The 18,154-nt window shown below is 41.1% G+C and overlaps 2 protein-coding genes across 3 annotated transcripts; one reads left to right on the top strand and one right to left on the bottom strand.

The window, feature by feature from the left end:
* Nucleotides 1–6: 6 nt before the first annotated feature.
* On the bottom strand, nucleotides 7–8,031 carry LOC109051149 (ras-related protein Rab-19-like). Of its 2 annotated transcripts, none has more exons than XM_042722559.1 (3): nucleotides 7,672–8,031; nucleotides 4,200–4,377; nucleotides 7–2,146 (listed from the first exon to the last, which is right to left on the bottom strand). In XM_042722559.1, exons 1-3 carry the CDS (start codon nucleotides 7,861–7,863, stop codon nucleotides 1,866–1,868), a joined length of 651 nt encoding a protein of 216 aa, XP_042578493.1. In that variant the 5' UTR covers nucleotides 7,864–8,031; the 3' UTR covers nucleotides 7–1,865. The 2 variants fall into 2 exon arrangements, with proteins under 2 accessions (XP_042578493.1, XP_018924248.1); XM_019068703.2 differs by having other exon boundaries at nucleotides 4,200–4,383; nucleotides 7,672–8,026.
* Nucleotides 8,032–8,607: 576 nt separating this feature from the next.
* Nucleotides 8,608–17,180, top strand: cct2 (chaperonin containing TCP1, subunit 2 (beta)). The gene is made up of 16 exons (XM_042722553.1): nucleotides 8,608–8,764; nucleotides 9,388–9,462; nucleotides 9,539–9,604; nucleotides 9,694–9,805; nucleotides 11,031–11,107; nucleotides 11,184–11,296; nucleotides 11,382–11,584; nucleotides 12,739–12,839; nucleotides 12,912–13,039; nucleotides 13,125–13,228; nucleotides 14,291–14,410; nucleotides 14,966–15,094; nucleotides 15,548–15,651; nucleotides 16,595–16,694; nucleotides 16,784–16,925; nucleotides 17,010–17,180. The coding sequence occupies exons 1-16, from the start codon at nucleotides 8,762–8,764 to the stop codon at nucleotides 17,038–17,040; spliced, it is 1,608 nt and encodes a 535-aa protein (XP_042578487.1). The 5' UTR covers nucleotides 8,608–8,761; the 3' UTR covers nucleotides 17,041–17,180.
* The last annotated feature ends 974 nt before the right edge of the window (nucleotides 17,181–18,154 follow it).

The raw sequence follows: 18,154 nt of genomic DNA, 5'->3' as shown, positions 1-18,154 counted from the left end.
TAAAAATTTAGGATTCACCAAGGCTGCTTTTATTTGATCAGAAATTCAGTTAAATTGGTAATATTGTAAAATATTATTACAAAATATACATTTTGAAAGGGATGTGAATTGATTTTAGTAGTTGTGGTTGTTTAGTAGTTAAAAAGAAAAAAAAACCTGAATATAACAGTGTGGAGGAGTGACACTAAATAAAAATTTTAAAACATGAGAAAAAAAAATACAAAATCAATTTTGATACACACATTCAAACCTTGACAGCCCATCTTCATTAAACATGAACAATGATCGATTTATTTTAATAAATGTTAAATCAAGTCAGCACACACAGCCCCAAAATAATACAATAAAAATAACAACGAAATACACTGATTGAAAACCAAACTAAATCAAATGTTCAATAGCCATGTTTCCATCCACAATTATGCACAAAATTGTCACATCACGTAAAACGCTTGCGAATAAACCACTGTTTCCGTCCAACAAGTCAAAGAGAACAAAATCATCACTTTCTGATAAACTGGCACTAAATATCACTCAGAAAACTAGAAGTCACTGAATATAATAATTTTCATATATGATGGATGAATTACTTTATTGAACACAATAAATGCAGTGCCAGTTGTTCAGGAACACGGTCATGTAACAATTATACAGAAATACTTTGATAACTTTGCTCAGGCATTTCAGAACGACCAAAACAGCATTTCAGATGCTGTGATCGAGCTCGGTCCGCTGGTTCATCGAGTTATCCCATCACATGACTTTTGATGAGCATGGTGGAATTTATTCAGTAAATGTTTCCATCGTAGTTTATGCACATTTTTTCTTATCAGATAAAGAAGTTGATCCTACTCAATGGCGCACATAAGTTTTTAGAATTTATGCACATCTTGGCTTTTAGGTGGATGGAAACATAGCTATTGTCAAGAAGATGGAGGAACACAATGAGGAAATCTGTGATCCATTCCTGGCCTTTATGTGGCTCTGCTGTCAGCTGATGAACATCAGTCACTTCCTGTGGGTTTGACATGAACGTCCACTGAGACGGAGAACGTTTATAGAGACGTTCATCCACATGTGTGCAAAACAACGTCACTGCGCTACAGAACCTGATGCTCTTCCTCAGTGCGAGCGTCTCATTTTCCAGCACAAACAACCTTGATTTAACTTGCATTCACTGGAGATGCAAAGATAACAATAGTCTGTTAAAATAAAATCACTGTGTAAATTGTAATTACATCACATTTATAATATTTCAGCTCTTGCACACTACAGCAAAACACACTGATGTTAAATAAATAGTGATTTTTAATATTAATAAAACTCTTCAGATGTATTGGGATTGTTTTCTTCAGTGTTGACGGCAGTGACTTCATTTATTCACAGGAAACATGCAAGCAGAAACACTAAACGTGAGATGACGCATAAAACGCGAGACGTGGTTTCGGAAAAACTCCTTCACCATGTTGCCTTCAAATAAAACAGTTGCCATGGCAACCTGCTCCTGTAAACAAAAGCATGCAATGCTTGCTCCGCCTCCAGGGTCTTCTGATTGGTCTGCTGTGTGTAAAAGTTGAAGTTCTTTAAAAAACGTGACGCTCTGGGCAGCGCGCTAACATATAGCGCTGTTATGCTTCTGGCGTCCCGAGTTTGAATCCCGGTTTGCGGACCTTTCCCGATTCCGCCCCCTCTCTTTCCCACCTCACTTCTTCTAGTCCTCATAAAGGCAAACGACAAAAAATTAAATGCGACACTCATGTGCAAGACGCGAAGCACCAGTCATAGTATATACATAGTGAAAGAATGTAAAGCAGTGCATTGTAATGCAAGCACGTGCTCTGAGTGAACGGCCCCCTGTGTTGCGATCAGCACTGGCAGGGCTGCTGCTTCTGGTGCTCTGCTAGCGACGGCCCGCTGACGATGGCGCGAGAGTTAGTGCGCAGCAGCACGTGTGTGTCGGTGTCCGGCGTGACGCATAGGCCGTTCTGCTGCAGCAGCTGCCGTGCCATCATGACGAACGCCTCCTCCACGCTCTGCTTCTCCCGCGCTGACGTCTCCAGAGCCGCTAGCATGCCCTGCTCCTCCGCTAGCTTACAGGCATCCGCAAACTGCACCTGTCGCTCCGCCTCCAGGTCACGCTTGTTACCTGAGGAGACAGAGGAGCTTTAGAAACAGACCCGCGACTACGCTTACATGGACATCAGTAATCTGAATGTTTACCTCATTCTGAACAAGACAATGTCATGTTTAAGATGTTTACATGAGTTGCTTGTAGAATATTCCTTTCATGTTCCCGTTTTACATGTTATAGTACACAGATCGATTAATCCCCTCCAGAATGTCACGTATCAACAGTTCGTCTTCGTTATGATGCCACATACAGTTTTGGGTGTTTCATTTTTAATTTTAAGAAAGCTTCAAGTGCAGTTAATTATTTGTCATGCTATATGTGCAAACAGACGATGGCATTGTTGAAGCCATGCTCTTTTGTTTGCTGTCAAAAGGTTGAACACTGCTGTGTGTGTAGAATGCGGCGAAAATCCTACACAACAGTAACAGTGTGATTAAAGTGTGTACATGTCTATAAAGCGACTAAAATAGGAATACTCCACGTCTTAATTCGATCTGTGACTTTAGTAAGTAATAAGAAACCTCAGTTTACATGGTAGATTCCTAACCAGAGTATTGACCTAATCAGGGTGTTGTCTTAATCATAATATTGTCTTAACCAGGGTATTGTCTTAATCAGGGTGTTGTCTTAATCAGGGTATAGTCTTAATCAGAGTGTTGTTTTAATCAGGTTGTTGTCTTAACCAGGGTACTGTCTTAACCAGGGTGTTGTCTTAATCAGGGTGTTGTCTTAATCAGGGTGTTGTCTTAACCAGGGTGTTGTCTTAACCAGGGTACTGTCTTAACCAGGGTGTTGTCTTAACCAGGGTGTTGTCTTAATCAGGGTGTTGTCTTAACCAGGGTACTGTCTTAATCAGGGTGTTGTCTTAATCAGGGTACTGTCTTAACCAGGGTGTTGTCTTAATCAGGGTGTTGTCTTAACCAGGGTGTTGTCTTAACCAGGGTACTGTCTTAATCAGAGTGTTGTCTTAACCAGGGTACTGTCTTAATCAGAGTGTTGTCTTAATCAGGGTGTTGTCTTAACCAGGGTGTTGTCTTAACCAGGGTGTTGTCTTAACCAGGGTGTTGTCTTAACCAGGGTGTTGTCTTAACCAGGGTACTGTCTTAACCAGGGTACTGTCTTAACCAGGGTGTTGTCTTAACCAGGGTGTTGTCTTAACCAGGGTACTGTCTTAACCAGGGTGTTGTCTTAACCAGGGTGTTGTCTTAACCAGGGTGTTGTCTTAATCAGGGTGTTGTCTTAATCAGGGTACTGTCTTAACCAGGGTACTGTCTTAATCAGGGTATTTTTTTAACCAGGGTGTTGTCTTAATCAGAGTGTTGTCTTAATCAGGGTGTTGTCTTAACCAGGGTACTGTCTGTCTTAACCAGGGTACTGTCTTAACCAGGGTGTTTTGTTTTAACCAGAGTATTGACCTAATCAGGGTGTTGTCTTAACCAGGGTACTGTCTTAACCAGGGTGTTGTCTTAACCAGGGTGTTGTCTTAATCAGGGTGTTGTCTTAATCAGGGTGTTGTCTTAATCAGGGTGTTGTCTTAATCAGGGTGTTGTCTTAATCAGGGTGTTGTCTTAACCAGGGTGTTGTCTTAACCAGGGTGTTGTCTTAACCAGGGTGTTGTCTTAACCAGGGTACTGTCTTAAACAGGGTACTGTCTTAATCAGGGTACTGTCTTAATCAGGGTGTTGTCTTAATCAGGGTGTTGTCTTAACCAGGGTGTTGTCTTAACCAGGGTACTGTCTTAATCAGAGTGTTTGTCTTAATCAGGGTGTTGTCTTAACCAGGGTACTGTCTTAACCAGGGTACTGTCTTAACCAGGGTGTTGTCTTAACCAGGGTGTTGTCTTAACCAGGGTGTTGTCTTAACCAGGGTGTTGTCTTAACCAGGGTACTGTCTTAATCAGGGTGTTGTCTTAATCAGGGTGTTGTCTTAACCAGGGTACTGTCTTAATCAGGGTGTTGTCTTAACCAGGGTACTGTCTTAACCAGGGTGTTGTCTTAATCAGGGTGTTGTCTTAATAAGAGTATTGTTGTCCGTGTAAAGGTACTGGCAGGGTTTGAGAGGTGGTCACCTATGAGCGCGGTGAGCACGTTGGCAGCCCCGAAGCGCTGCAGCTCGTGGAGCCAGCGGAGCACAGAGTCGAAGGTGTCCCTGCGGGTGATGTCGTAGGCGATCATGGCCCCGTGAGCGCTGCGGTAGTAGCTCTGCGTGATGGTGCGGAAGCGCTCTTGTCCCGCCGTGTCCCACACCTGCATCTGCACACACACACACACACAGATCACTGCAGCAACGGCCAGAGATTGTCTTACTACATAAATATATATAAAAAAGTCCTTCTCTTATAAAACAGCATTCTTCTCATGGTAAACTCTAAAAACATTTAAATCCAAAAGCATTGTTAAGTGTAAAACGTTGAAGATTAGCAGATATGGTGTCGATTCATTAAATGATACGCTGTTTCCTCTGAAAAGCTGTTTATTCAGCGTGTTAAGCCTCTCCTCCATTGACATCTGTTCAAAAAAAACAGCCTCTGGTCTCCTTTCCAAAACTGGAAGCGTTAGTTTTAGCTGTTACGCTGTTTTGGCTAAAGGTTGCAAGCTTGCCTTCTATTGCCTTTGGCAACTGCTGACTCCATATTCAACACTACACACTACACACTGTGTACTAAACATTCTGCCTCCTGAACACTGTATACCGCATGTGGCCCGAACACTACACTGCATACTGCCTATTGAACACTACATTTCATAATGCATACTAAACACTGCATACTGAACACTACACTGCATATTAAATACTGCATACTTCCTACCGAACACTGTACATTTCATACTGCATACTAAACTGCACACTGTGTACTAAACGCTGCATATTGTGTACTAAACACTGCCTATTGAACACTGCCTTTCATACTGCATACTAAACACTGCATACTGAACACTGCACTGCATAATAAATAAGGCTATCATAACCACAATACTGACAAGCCAACTGCAGAGTGACAAGCACACTGCATACTGTTTAATGAACACTGTACACTGCATATTGCCTACTGAACATTCTATACTGCATGCAGATTGGACATTACACTCCATACTATACACTGCATACTTTACACTGTACATTTCATTCTGCATACTAAACACCACATTTGGCCCTTTCCACGAGACCGATGACGCGCTTCAATGGTCATCAGCTCTGTACATCCTCCTAAGTTTCCTCTATTTTTTCTTTTGAGTAAGTACATTTGTAACACTATATTTTGTCTTATATTAGCCTAATGCAGCTGTGAGGGAGTTTCTAATACAGCACCTACGGGAGTGATGGTAAATTTGTTCTCTCTTCTGACTGCCGTTATCAGTCTCTAATTTTTTCTTCTTTGTTTTAAAAGTCATGAAAACACTATCATGGAGTTATACTTTTGCTATTTAAGCAAGTGTAAATGCACAAAAATATATTTGTGGTACTCTTCCATTCACTGTTACTGAAGTTTACCCAACTATGACGACTTCCCCTGCTGAGAAACCCAGAAATCTGGAAAAGATCCATTACATACTGAATACTGTACACTGCATACAGAAAACTGTACACTGCATACTGCCTACTGAATACTGTAAATACAGCATACTGAACACTGCACTGCATACTAAGTACTAAATAGTGCATACTGTATACTGCCTATTCAACACTGTATACTAAATACTGCCTATTGAACACTGTATATTAAATACAGCACTGAACACTGCACTGCATTCTAAGTACTAAATAGTGCATACTGTACACTGTATACTGCCTACTGAACACTCCGCTGCCTATTGAACACTGTATACTAAATACTGCATACTGAACACTACACTGCCTATTGAACACTGTAAATACAGCATACTGAACACTGCACTGCATTCTAAGTACTAAATAGTGCATACTGTACACTGTATACTGCCTACTGAACACTCCGCTGCCTATTGAACACTGTATACTAAATACTGCATACTGAACACTACACTGCCTATTGAACACTGTAAATACAGCTTAATGCTGCATACTGAACACTACACTGCCTATTGAACAGCATACTGAACACTGCACTGCATACTAAGTACTAAATAGTGCATCTTGTACACTGTATACTGCCTATTGAACACTATACTAAATACTGAACACTGCACTGCCTATTGAACACTGTAAATACAGCATACTAAACACTGCACTGCATACTAAGTACTAAATAGTGCATACTGTACACTATACTGCCTATTGAACACTGTATACTAAATACTGCATACTGAACACTACACTGCCTGTTGAACACTGTATACTAAATACTGCATACTGAACACTGCACTGCATACTGTGTACTAAATGGTGCATACTGTACACTGTATACAGTCTGTTGAAACCCGTAAACTGTTTATTACTGCATGCATACATAGTGCCTTTTGCTTGTTGTATGTTGAATACTGCGTACTGACTTGTGCTCAGTGTACACTGAACATTGTACACTTCATTCTGCCTACTGCTGAGTATATACTAGGAATAATGTACACTACTGAGCACTACATAGGCATGAGAGCAGTACACTACATCCGTTGACTATTTAACACTATACTGCATATTGAGCAATGTATACTACACGCTGCCTGCTGAATAGTGTGCACTGCATACTGTCTGCTACTTGGTACAGCATACTGCTTACTGAACACACACAGATAGATAGATATATATATATATATATATATATATATATATATATATATATATATATATATATGTATGTGTGTGTGTATACTGCTACTTATTGCACACTATATACTACAGTTTTCTACCTCACAATGTTCACTACATACTTCTGAGTGTACCCTACACACTGCAGTGTACTTCACTCTCCATACACCATATGCACATCTGAAGCCTGCATCATTCCCCCACAAACACTTCAAACAGTAGTGTGGTGTCATCACATGACCTCATTCCGTAAGTGACGTCTTAAAACGTTTACTTTCTACATTTCAGATTTGAGTAAAAACATGACACTTTTTTCAGTCTGATCAAGAGAAACTTCACTTCCTGTGCATTCGTTACACAGGAAATGGAAGGTCACGTCGTCCAGGTATTCAGTGTACACAGTACACAGTATGAGTAGTATGCAGTGTGCCACAGATTTGATCTGTGAAGGAAAACAGCATGTGATGGATGTCTTTCTGCCCACTGAACTTTTACTTTCAAACGTTTGTTATTTAAAATGATTGTCTGAAATGTATTTTTTTAAGTTTCAGTGAAGAGCTCTTGTTTGTGAGGCGTTACTCTTGTTACACGTCAGCTTCATGCAGATTCATCTCTCTCACACACACACACATAAACAAACACAAAGCGCATGTTTATCTGGATCAGCACTTCCTGTTTGAGCGTCTAGAGGACAGACCTGCTGATCCGGTTCTGCAGCTTGAACCGGTTCGGTGTCAGAGTCACACTGAGCTCCAAACACACACACACACACAGAGAGGAACACGAGCGCTTGGTGTTAACCGGCGGTGACCTCTGACCTTGACTCTGCGGCCGTCGATGGTGAGCGTGCGCACGGTGAAGTCCACGCCGATGGTGTTCTGCTGCGTCTCGGAGAACAGGCCGCTCTTGAAGCTCTGCACCAGGCAGGTCTTGCCCACGTTGGAGTCCCCGATGAGGATGATCTTGAAGAGGAAGTCGAAGGAGTCGTTCTGAGGATCCTCTCGCTCCATGCTTCAGCTCTGCTCTGCGTCTCTGCGCGCTCACTCCTTCCTCCTCTACCTGGACACACAGGTGAAACCGCCGCCTGCACAGATGCACTCTGGGTAATGTAGTGCAGCGGCTCAACTACAAGCACACAGAACAGGACATTTAATATCTGCACCTCTAAACTACAAATCATGTTCAGTGTCAGGGAGAGCAGATCAGTAACCTCAAACTCAATATTATAGCAGCTATGAGGATTCCAACACGGTATGAAACTTTTTTTTTTTTTATTGGAGCAGATAAGTTTCCATGAAATCAAAAACGCACAACCAAATATAGTTCAGGTTAGTTTGGGAGCAAATGTTGGTTACTGATAACTTACATTTCCCCCATGAATTAGATTATATTTATAATATTTTTATATTTGTTTTAAACTTTCTCTATATATAATATTTGGAATGGAAATGTTTAAATGATTTAAATACGGTAAATCTTTAGCTACTGTGTAAACAGTTTGGGTCTAAATGATGACCCTGGTGTTCGGTTTTAATAGTTGGACCCAGCTTCTTCATCTTTATGTGTTAGATTCTAGTTTTTCAAACAGATCTTCTCGTTGCTAGCTAAACGCTTGTGACGTGTTTGTGGGCGTTCCCACCAGTGCCGGTGCAGATAAAAGTCACGGGACACCAAAGTGTTGGAGATCCTCCGCAATTTACCAAACGAAGATCACGAGAGCAGTTATTATTAGCTTACGGCGGAATTATTTTGTGTCACTAGTTTAACTGTAAATTCGTGTTTATCGCTCGTTGTAGTAAACCGCGCAAGCGCTGAAGCGCGTCACCGGAAGCGGTTGATCCGCCTCGTTCCTCTACAGTCCGTTCTTCCGGTAGCGTGCGCGTCTCTTCAGCACATCGTGTAATCATCATGGTGAGTGGTGAAGTGTTTAAATCATGTTTTAATGCTCGAGAGACGCGTGTATGTGTGTGTGAGTGTGTGAGAGTGGTCCTGCAGCGAGGCTCGCGCGTTATTCCGGCGGAGCGCGAGGCTCTGTGTGCTCCACGCGCCTCAACAAAGAGAAGCTCGCACGAGCTTCTAGCGCTTTCTGAGGAGGCCGCTCCTTTTATTCAGGCTGAGGGTGATGCTCTTTGTTGTCTTATTCCTAGTGGTGAGTTATTGTGGTTTTGTTAGGTTGTATGATTAATTAGTAACGTTATCTCGCGTTCTCGTGATGCTAGGATTAGTGAGATAATAATCTAACTGTATTCAGATAACGTTAATGTGCTCTGATATGACATTAATGGCGCGTGACGTCAGTGTAATCGACATACGGCGTTTATTTATTTTATTTATTTGTTGTTTATTTGAATAGGGACAGATACAAAATTAAACATAGATTATTACATAAAGAACAATCTGATGCATGTATCACAGTGTTTATAGCCATGGCTAATTCGCAACACCAGTTATATCAGTATAACAGCAGTGATTATTAAACAGAGTAGGTCGTTATGTGCTCAGTGGTGCTGATCTGGTGTGATGTTGTTCCGCAGGCGTCTCTGTCGATGGCCCCCGTCAGTATCTTCAGGCACGGAGCGGATGAGGAGAAGGCGGAGACGGCGCGTCTGGTGAGTGATGCTGGCTCTCTGAGAGCTGCATGAGCCCTCCTCAGTCTGACTCTGTGTGTGTCTCTCTGTGTCTCAGTCGTCCTTCATCGGCGCCATCGCCATCGGGGATCTGGTCAAGAGCACTCTGGGGCCCAAGGGAATGGTACGACTCTCACTCTCACACACACACACACACACACACACACACACGTGCGCGCTCCTCACAGTGACCTCTGACCCTTGACCTCACAGGACAAGATCCTGCTGGGCGGCGGCCAGGACAGCAGCGTGACCGTCACCAACGACGGAGCCACCATCCTGAAGGCCATCGGTGTGGACAACCCTGCCGCCAAAGTGCTCGTGGGTCAGTTCCTGTCACATGACTCCTCACTCACAGAGAGTTCAGAAGAACAGCGTCTGTGTGAAACACAACATCAGATGGGTTTACACCCAAAGATACACGTTTAACTTGTGCACAAGATTATCAGATTTCATATTTGATGAAGTGCCTGCGCCTCAGAGCGAGCGGACGAAACACAAGAAGTGCGGTCAGTGCTTTCTGAGGCGGACGCAGTCGTGTAGGAGTTATACAGAAATACTCTGCTCAGGCTTCTCAGAACGACTGGAGATGTCACCATTCACTCGAGTCACCATTCCATTCACTATTCATTCATTTATTAACAAAATTATAAATTAAATGTGTGCTTTCATTATTGCTTGGACAAAATACTGCACGCTTCTTTGTGAAATTGAAATATAAGACTATAAGGATCCACTTGGCTGAAAAACTATTGTGCTCCAAATTATATTCTAATTTAAAGAGCAGAACTTCATTTAGGGGGGAAGAAGCTTTCAGTTTCTCTCCTGAGGCCACAAGAGGGCGCATCGAGCAAAATATTACTAATGCACGTTTATCTAAACCAATAAAATAACAAAGAAAGTGCATCGTGTTGAAAATAATGTTTATAAACCATATATAATTAATTATGTTGCTTAAACAATTAGAAACAAAACAGCATCATGCATGTATACATAGTTTAATACAAAGGGCAGAAAACCTATCACAGAGTACTTTTTCATTCTTTTCTTTCAGTTTTATCATAGCAGCACCCCTTCAGCTGGATGAGATATGAAAAACATTATAATGCAACGACACTTACATCATCCTCACATCTTGTGTCCACTGACTCACACCTTAAATTAAAATGAAACGATTTTGCCTTCAGATGTGGATTATTATTTTAAATTCGCTGAATATTCGAAATGCAATTTTTTTTAATAGCCCTACAACGACCATCATTTGAAGTGTCACAAAACTCTGAAAGGATCATACATTGTGGGTTTTGTCTCATTCTTGATCGTACATTGCACAGAGATCAAAATGATCGTACAATTATTGTACATCTGGCAACACTGACTGCAATGATTTCTGAAGATCATGGAGTAATGATGCTGAAATACAGCTGCACATCACAGAAATACATTACAGTTTAACAGATGTTCACACAGAAAACAGCTGTTTTAGGTTGTAATGATAGGTCAGAGTTTCATCAGTGTTAGTAATGAAGCAGAGCCTCTCTTGTGTGCAGACATGTCTAAGGTGCAGGATGACGAGGTGGGCGACGGGACCACGTCTGTGACGGTGCTGGCGGCGGAGCTGCTGCGGGTACGAGCTCGTACACCTCCTCACGGCGTCTGAGTGAGTCCTGAGCCGAGTCTAATGTGTGACGCTTGTGCCGCAGGAAGCAGAGCTGCTGATCGCCAAGAAGATCCATCCTCAGATCATCATCGCCGGCTGGAGGAAGGCCACGCAGGCGGCGCGCGAGGCGCTCAGAGAGGCGGCGGTGGATCATGGGTAACGAGCGGAGCTGTGTCTGTGTGTGTGTGTGTGTGAGAGAGTCTCAGAGACTGTGTCTGAAGCGCAGTGTCTGTGTCCGCAGGAACGACGAGCTGAAGTTCCAGCAGGATCTGATGAACATCGCGCGCACCACGCTCTCCTCCAAGCTGCTGACGCACCACAAGGATCACTTCTCCAAGCTGGCCGTGCAGGCCGTGCTCAGACTCAAGGGCTCTGGAAACCTGGAGGCCGTCCACGTCATCAAGAAGCTGGGAGGCAGCCTGACCGACTCCTACCTGGACGAAGGTCTGCAGCTCTCTCACACACACACACACACACTCACTCACTCACTCTATTATTTTCTAGATGACTCACTCACTGTTTTAACTCACACACCCATCTCTCTCTCTCTCACACACACACACACACACACTCACTCACTCACTCACTCACTCACTCTCACACACACAGGGTGACCACTAGATACGACAGAAATCAGCGCTGATGCGTAGAAATTAATTAAATGTGCAATACTGGATATTTGATTATAATTAGGATTGTAGCATATCATTACCTCCATAAAAAAAGAAAATATATTATTATTAGCTTTGGCAGTTTAGATATAAAAGTGGTCGTTCACAATTTACTTTACTGGATATTTGATTTTTTAAATTATGATTGTGTTCATAATAAATATTTCCACAATACCATTATTATTATTATTATTATTATTAGAAGTAATTATTATATTACTGGTTTTTTTTTTTTTTTGATGAAGTAGTTGTTATGTTAATGGTATTATAATTTTTGTTTTGATGTTTTTTAATGTTCGTGATTAGATGTTACATGACAAAAGTGAATTTTATTTGTTATTAATTGTTTATTATTATTGTTGTTGGAATTGTTTTTAATGATGATAACGGTACTGATTGTTGATCCTGTAATAATTAATACTTTTAGTAGTAGCAGTCCTGTAATATAATAATGTTTGTTTTTTATTATTTTATAGTTTTAGTAGTAGCAGTCCTGTAATATAATAATTATTATTGTTAGTATTACAGCATTAAAATTTGAATTAAAATATTATCAATCAGTTTTTTGTTTTATTATTTTTATTATTTTTTAGACAAAATGGTATGATAATGTTATTATTATTGGTATTGGTTGTAATTTTTTGTTATGTTTTGGTGTTTTTGTTTTAATATTATTATAATTATGATTCCACTCACTGAATATAAATCATATCTATTTATTATTATTATATAGAATAATATATAATGGTTTTATTATAATTAGTTCATATTACTCTATATCTAAGAACAGTGTCTGTGTAGTATCAGAAACTGTCACTGGAAGCATGTAGTTTTCAGTGTGTTACTGAGTCGGTCAGTGATGCTAGTGAACGTTAGCGCTCACACGTGTGTCTGTGAGTGAAGGCTGGCTCTTCCTGCTCCTCACAGGCTTCCTGCTGGACAAGAGGATCGGCGTCAACCAGCCCAAGAGGATCGAGAACGCCAACATCCTGATCGCCAACACCGGCATGGACACGGACAAGATCAAGGTAGGGCGGTGTCTGAGCGCGAGCGCAGCCGTGACTAGCAGAGTAAGCTAACGCTAGTGTGTGTGTCCGCAGATCTTCGGCTCCAGGGTGCGAGTGGACTCCACCGCTAAAGTAGCTGAGATCGAGACGGCCGAGAAGGAGAAGATGAAGGAGAAGGTGGAGCGCATCCTCAAGCACGGCATCAACTGCTTCATCAACAGGTGCGCTCGGGTCACGTGACACGCGTGTGTGTGTGGGGTCATGTGACGTCTGTGGGGTCGTGTGACGCGTGTTGTTCTTCCTCAGGCAGCTGATCTATAACTACCCCGAGCAGCTGTTTGCGTCCGCCGGTGTGATGGCCATCGAACACGCTGATTTTGTGGGAGTGGAGCGCTTGGCTCTCGTCACAGGTACACTCTCAGTCTTTAAATCATTATGTAATTGAGTGCATAAGTGAAGGTGAGTGATCTTACCTGATGCTGATATTACGGTAATTCACATTGAACAAAACACACAAGGAAACGCGTTGTGAAATAAAATATCGCCGACACAAACAGACGTTCGCATTCGGACGGGATTATTTTTTGATTGTTTTATAGTAGGTAATTAGCTCTGGTACTATAACAGAGGTTGTGTGAGAGAAACAGAGGGGTTTATTTTTTGGGAGGGTTTAAGTTGGTAAAGTACGTCCCGTCTGAATAGGGCTTAAGTGTTTTTTTCTTTCATATATACAAATAACATGAAATGTTGGGGAAAAGATGCAATGATAGGCTACTTTTAAATATGAAAGTAAGCCACCAGTAGATGGCAGCATTAATGAGTGAGTCATTGAGTTATTTATTCAAACGATTCGTTCAGATGGATGATTCAGTCTAAATGAGTGGACCACTGAATCAGTGACTCAGATGATTCATTCAGAAACACAAATCACTCTGTGAGGAAACACTGCTGTGTGGTGAATGCAGTAACTGTTTTCAGTAAAAAAATAGAGCAAAAACAGTCAAATATTGACAGTATTAACTACTTACTGTTATTTAAAATCAGTGTCAAATTTGCACTCATACTGGTTTTTAAAGAAAACTGCACTCTCGGTCGTGTCATGTTGGTTAACTAGTCTATATCATGTTATTATAAGGACTGCAGTATGTTTCTTCTGTGTGCAGTTGTGATGCTGCACGAGCCTCAACTGCTGTGACACTGTTACTGTCAATACCTTATCTGTTCTCGGTTACACCACATATAACAGGATCAGAGTGTATTCTCACAAATCTCAGTGCTGCTTTAGTTAGATCTGTTTAATTCGGTTAGTTGTCCAGTTAGGCAAGCACAGTTCTCCTTCACTTGACCACTCGAGGAGATCCATTGTCCCAGACTGACAGAAGCTCTCAGAATTGAGTTTAAAAATAAACAGCATGCAGCAGAAGTGTGTGTGTGTGTGTGTCAGACTGTCTGATGTGTGTGTGTGTGTTCAGGCGGAGAGATCTCCTCGACCTTTGACCACCCTGAGCTGGTGAAGCTGGGCCACTGTAAGCTGATCGAGGAGGTCATGATCGGAGAGGAAACACTCATACACTTCTCTGGAGTGGACATGGGTGAGTCTGCCCAAACTAACAGCTGGATTTATCCTTTTATTTTGAACATGCTCCAGGTTTTCTCTGCTTGTTTGTGATTTATATATCAGCATAACTATATAATAACCTTGATGATGATGATAATAGTGCTAATAATCATTTCCATATTAACTTATAAATGATATAAACAAAAATATAAATTTTTATTTTTATATTTTTATTATTATATTAAGAATAATATTTTTATTTATTTTGTTTTTTATTTTTTTTTTATTTTGTTTTTGATTGTTTAATGGCATATTTTATATCATTTATCTATTACATGAATACTATTATTGTTTTTCTTTTTTATTTTTAATTTTATTTTTTTTTTTTTTTTTATTTTATTTTAGTTTGTTTTTTTTGTTGTTTTATTATAGGTTTTTACTAATTTAGTTATTAGTTCTCTCGTTTTGTTGAGTTTATGTTTTTTTTTTTTTTTTTTTCAGTTGAGTGTTTTTTTGTTTTTGGTTGAAAGCATGGTTTGTGGTTTTGTGTGTTGTGGAGTTTGGTGTTTGTTTGTTCTGTGAACCGCAGGTGAGGCGTGCACCATCGTCCTGCGCGGGGCGACGCAGCAGATCCTGGACGAGGCCGAGCGCTCGCTGCACGATGCTCTGTGTGTGCTGGCGCAGACCGTCAAAGAGACGCGCACCGTGTTCGGCGGAGGTGAGCACTCAAACTCTCTGTGTCTTGTGTTTGTGTGGTGTTGACGTAGATTGTGTTTTTACCAAAAATATTCAGCACAAACACAAGATGAGGCCATAATGAAATAAAAACTCTTTTTGAATGATAATCCATTGACATTTTTTGTCAACGGATATACACTATTTTTCCTGTTTAATACTGTAAAGCTGCTTTGACACGATCTGCATTGTTAAAAGCACTATATAAATAAAGGAATGAAAACAAGACAAAGATGTTCGGGAAGGAGGATTGGAAAAAGAAGGGAGCATAGAAGGGAGGGTAGATGCACACATTTCAACCATAACAGCTTATGATGTTTAGTCAACTAAAACTAGACTAAGACTGAAACAATTCAGGTGACTCAAAGTAAATGGTATTTTAGTCCAAAGTCTATGACTTAAAATAACTGAGAATGACCACTACTGTGTGTTCCAGGCTGCTCTGAGATGCTGATGGCTAAAGCTGTGTCAGATCTGGCCAACCGCACGCCGGGAAAAGAGGCCGTGGCCATGGAGTCCTTCGCTAAAGCCCTGAGGATGGTACGATACACACACCCTCCGTCCACTGAGAGATCACAAACACAGCGTGGAGACACTGTTATGAATGAGTAATTAACTTCACCACTACTAGAAGCTATGTTAGTAAAGTTATAGTAAAGTGTCCATCATGCCAGATGTGTTAGGTCTGGACTCCTTTTTAATTCTTACATTAAATCTTATTCATCAAAAAGCATGTCTAATTAATTTAAATCATGAAACAATTTCACATCAATCTATTAAGTTTAACAGGAAATACATGTTTAGGGCCCCATGAAATGTTTTGTTTTTTCTCCCCACATGTTTTACTGTTACCATGAAGTGACTCTCAGAGCAGTTCTGGAGATGTTATTCATGTAGAGAGACTGCAGACACTAATATCACCACAAATGACTTGCTTTGTCACATACTGGGGCAGCATGTGATACAGCTCTTAGTGAGTAACTGAATTGTTGACTGAACCAACTCATTCAAAACAGCCGATTCATTTAGGAAAGAAGAACAGTCTTTACGAGTGAGTCATTGAACTATTCACTCAACCAGTTCATTCAGAAAGCAGACTGATTGAGGAATGAAGCAACTGACTCAAATCATTTGTTCCAATGTGTTTTTCAGTAACAAAACACTACTTGGTTCTGCTCGTTTGGAGCTATTTTCATCAAAAAAGAAATTAAGTTACTTAAAAAACATCTTAACTGTTAAAATGATCACATTCGCAATTGTGCTGATATTCAGAAAAACTGCAAGTTTTATCATGTGACATAGATGTAATACAAAAAACAGAATCGATCAAATATACCTGATGCAGGACTATTTTGCTGCCGTGTCTTGAGTTTTGGCGGCAGTTCTGAGTGAATGTGTATTGGTGCAGGTCTCATTAGAGAGACCAGCCTCAGCTTGAGTGTCAGGAGTGTGTTTTAAAGACGCAGGGCTGTTTGTGTTGCAGCTGCCCACCATCATCGCTGATAACGCGGGGTACGACAGCGCAGAGCTGGTGTCTCAGCTGAGAGCCGCTCACCAGGACAACAAGAGCACCTTCGGCCTGGGTAAGACTCACACACACACACACACACACACACGCACACATCAGCCCGGAGTGAGTCTGTGCTCTGACCTCTGACCCCTGTGCTTTCAGACATGAGCCAGGGCGCGGTGGGAGACATGGCAGCGCTGGGCATCACCGAGAGCTTCCAGGTGAAGAGGCAGGTGCTGCTGAGCGCGGCCGAGGCGGCTGAGATGATCCTGCGCGTCGACAACATCATCAAAGCTGCTCCCAGGTGACCCTTCACTTCACCACATCCCTGTGACGACGCTGTTGCGTGGTGTTAACCTGTGTGTGTGTTTGCTGTCGTGTGTTTCAGGAAGCGTGTGCCGGATCATCACCCCTGCTGAACACCCATAGCGACTCGTGTATTTATTGACAGGAAGTTGATGCTCTTCGTGTGTAGTCGCGCTTCAAGCGTCAGTGGTGTCTGAATGTTACACGATGATCTCTGATCTTTTGTTTACTCAATAAAACCGTCATGACTGACTGTTGAGTGTTTCTCTAGAGCTGTTGTGTCTGATGACTAGTTCAACAGTTACATTTTTATACAGGAAGTAGAATAAAGAAAAACAAAAACTGACAAGTTTTAGTATGTTTTACTCATTTTTGTCAATTAGTTTTTTTCTTTAAAAAAAAAATCTTAGATTCAAGGAAAACAATATTATTTTTCCTGCCCCATCAGAAGATTTTTGTTTTCTGGTTTAAGCAGAAGCTTTTGTAATAGTTCAAGAAAACAAAACTTAATACCTGGTGTCATTTTGCTTCTGAACTAAATGTATCTTCATTCAAGAATGTTTAGATATTCCCAGCAGAAAACGGCGAAAATACTGAGAATCATTTTTCACCAACCTTTAGTTTTCATTTGTTGTGTGTGGACACACTTCCTGAAACCTTACGCATTTCTCAGAATGTTGAGTTCATAAATGGATCACAACGCTCCACTTAGAGAAATGACTCAGTGATTCAATGAATCTGCACATTTTGAACCTAATACTGCAGTGTTAAAGTAACGATAGTCCAGTTTATCAGATGCAAAACTCTTTTGTCAATTTTGCATTTGCATTTACAGTTAAAGTATGTCTTTACTGTTTCTTGCACAGAAATAAAAAAGCAATGCATAATAAACAGTAAAAGTAATGCCTTACAATATTGTGTTACTCCATAAAAAGTAACTCACTGTGTTACTTGTCTTAAAAAGTAGCTATGTGTTACTTTTGCGTTACTTTTTGTCACCTGGGCCCTGTTTCAGAAATGAAGTTAAACTCTTTTGTTAACCCTGAGGCTACATCCACACGAGCTTTTCACTCTCCCAAAACGCCGAAACACAGCGAACAGCGAAATGGGGTGTGGGGTGAGTGTGGGTTTTGGTTTTCAGTTTGGGATTTTTATGTTTCTGAGAAAGTGAAGTTGAGGTCATTTAAATGTATCTGAGTATGTGTATACTAACCTGGTCCGGAGCAG

This window comes from Cyprinus carpio, chromosome B4 (assembly GCF_018340385.1).
Source record: "Cyprinus carpio isolate SPL01 chromosome B4, ASM1834038v1, whole genome shotgun sequence".
NCBI classification, from domain to species: Eukaryota; Metazoa; Chordata; class Actinopteri; order Cypriniformes; family Cyprinidae; genus Cyprinus; species Cyprinus carpio.
Note: the sequence above shows the minus strand (reverse complement) of the source record. Positions and strands in the feature narration are given on the sequence as shown.

Bases quoted from the DNA above. Each gene is read 5' to 3' on its own strand.
- LOC109051149 (XM_019068703.2), bottom strand. From the start codon at position 7,863: ATGGAGCGAGAGGATCCTCAGAACGACTCCTTCGACTTCCTCTTCAAG. The intron at 4,384-7,671 runs GTCAGAGGTCAC...GTGTGTGTGCAG, and splicing joins TCGACGGCCGCAGAGTCAAG to ATGCAGGTGTGGGACACGGC. The intron at 2,147-4,199 runs GTGACCACCTCT...CTGTCTCCTCAG, and splicing joins CGTGCTCACCGCGCTCATAG to GTAACAAGCGTGACCTGGAG.
- cct2 (XM_042722553.1), top strand. The intron at 9,806-11,030 runs GTCAGTTCCTGT...TCTTGTGTGCAG, and splicing joins TGCCGCCAAAGTGCTCGTGG to ACATGTCTAAGGTGCAGGAT. The intron at 13,040-13,124 runs GTGCGCTCGGGT...GTTCTTCCTCAG, and splicing joins ATCAACTGCTTCATCAACAG to GCAGCTGATCTATAACTACC.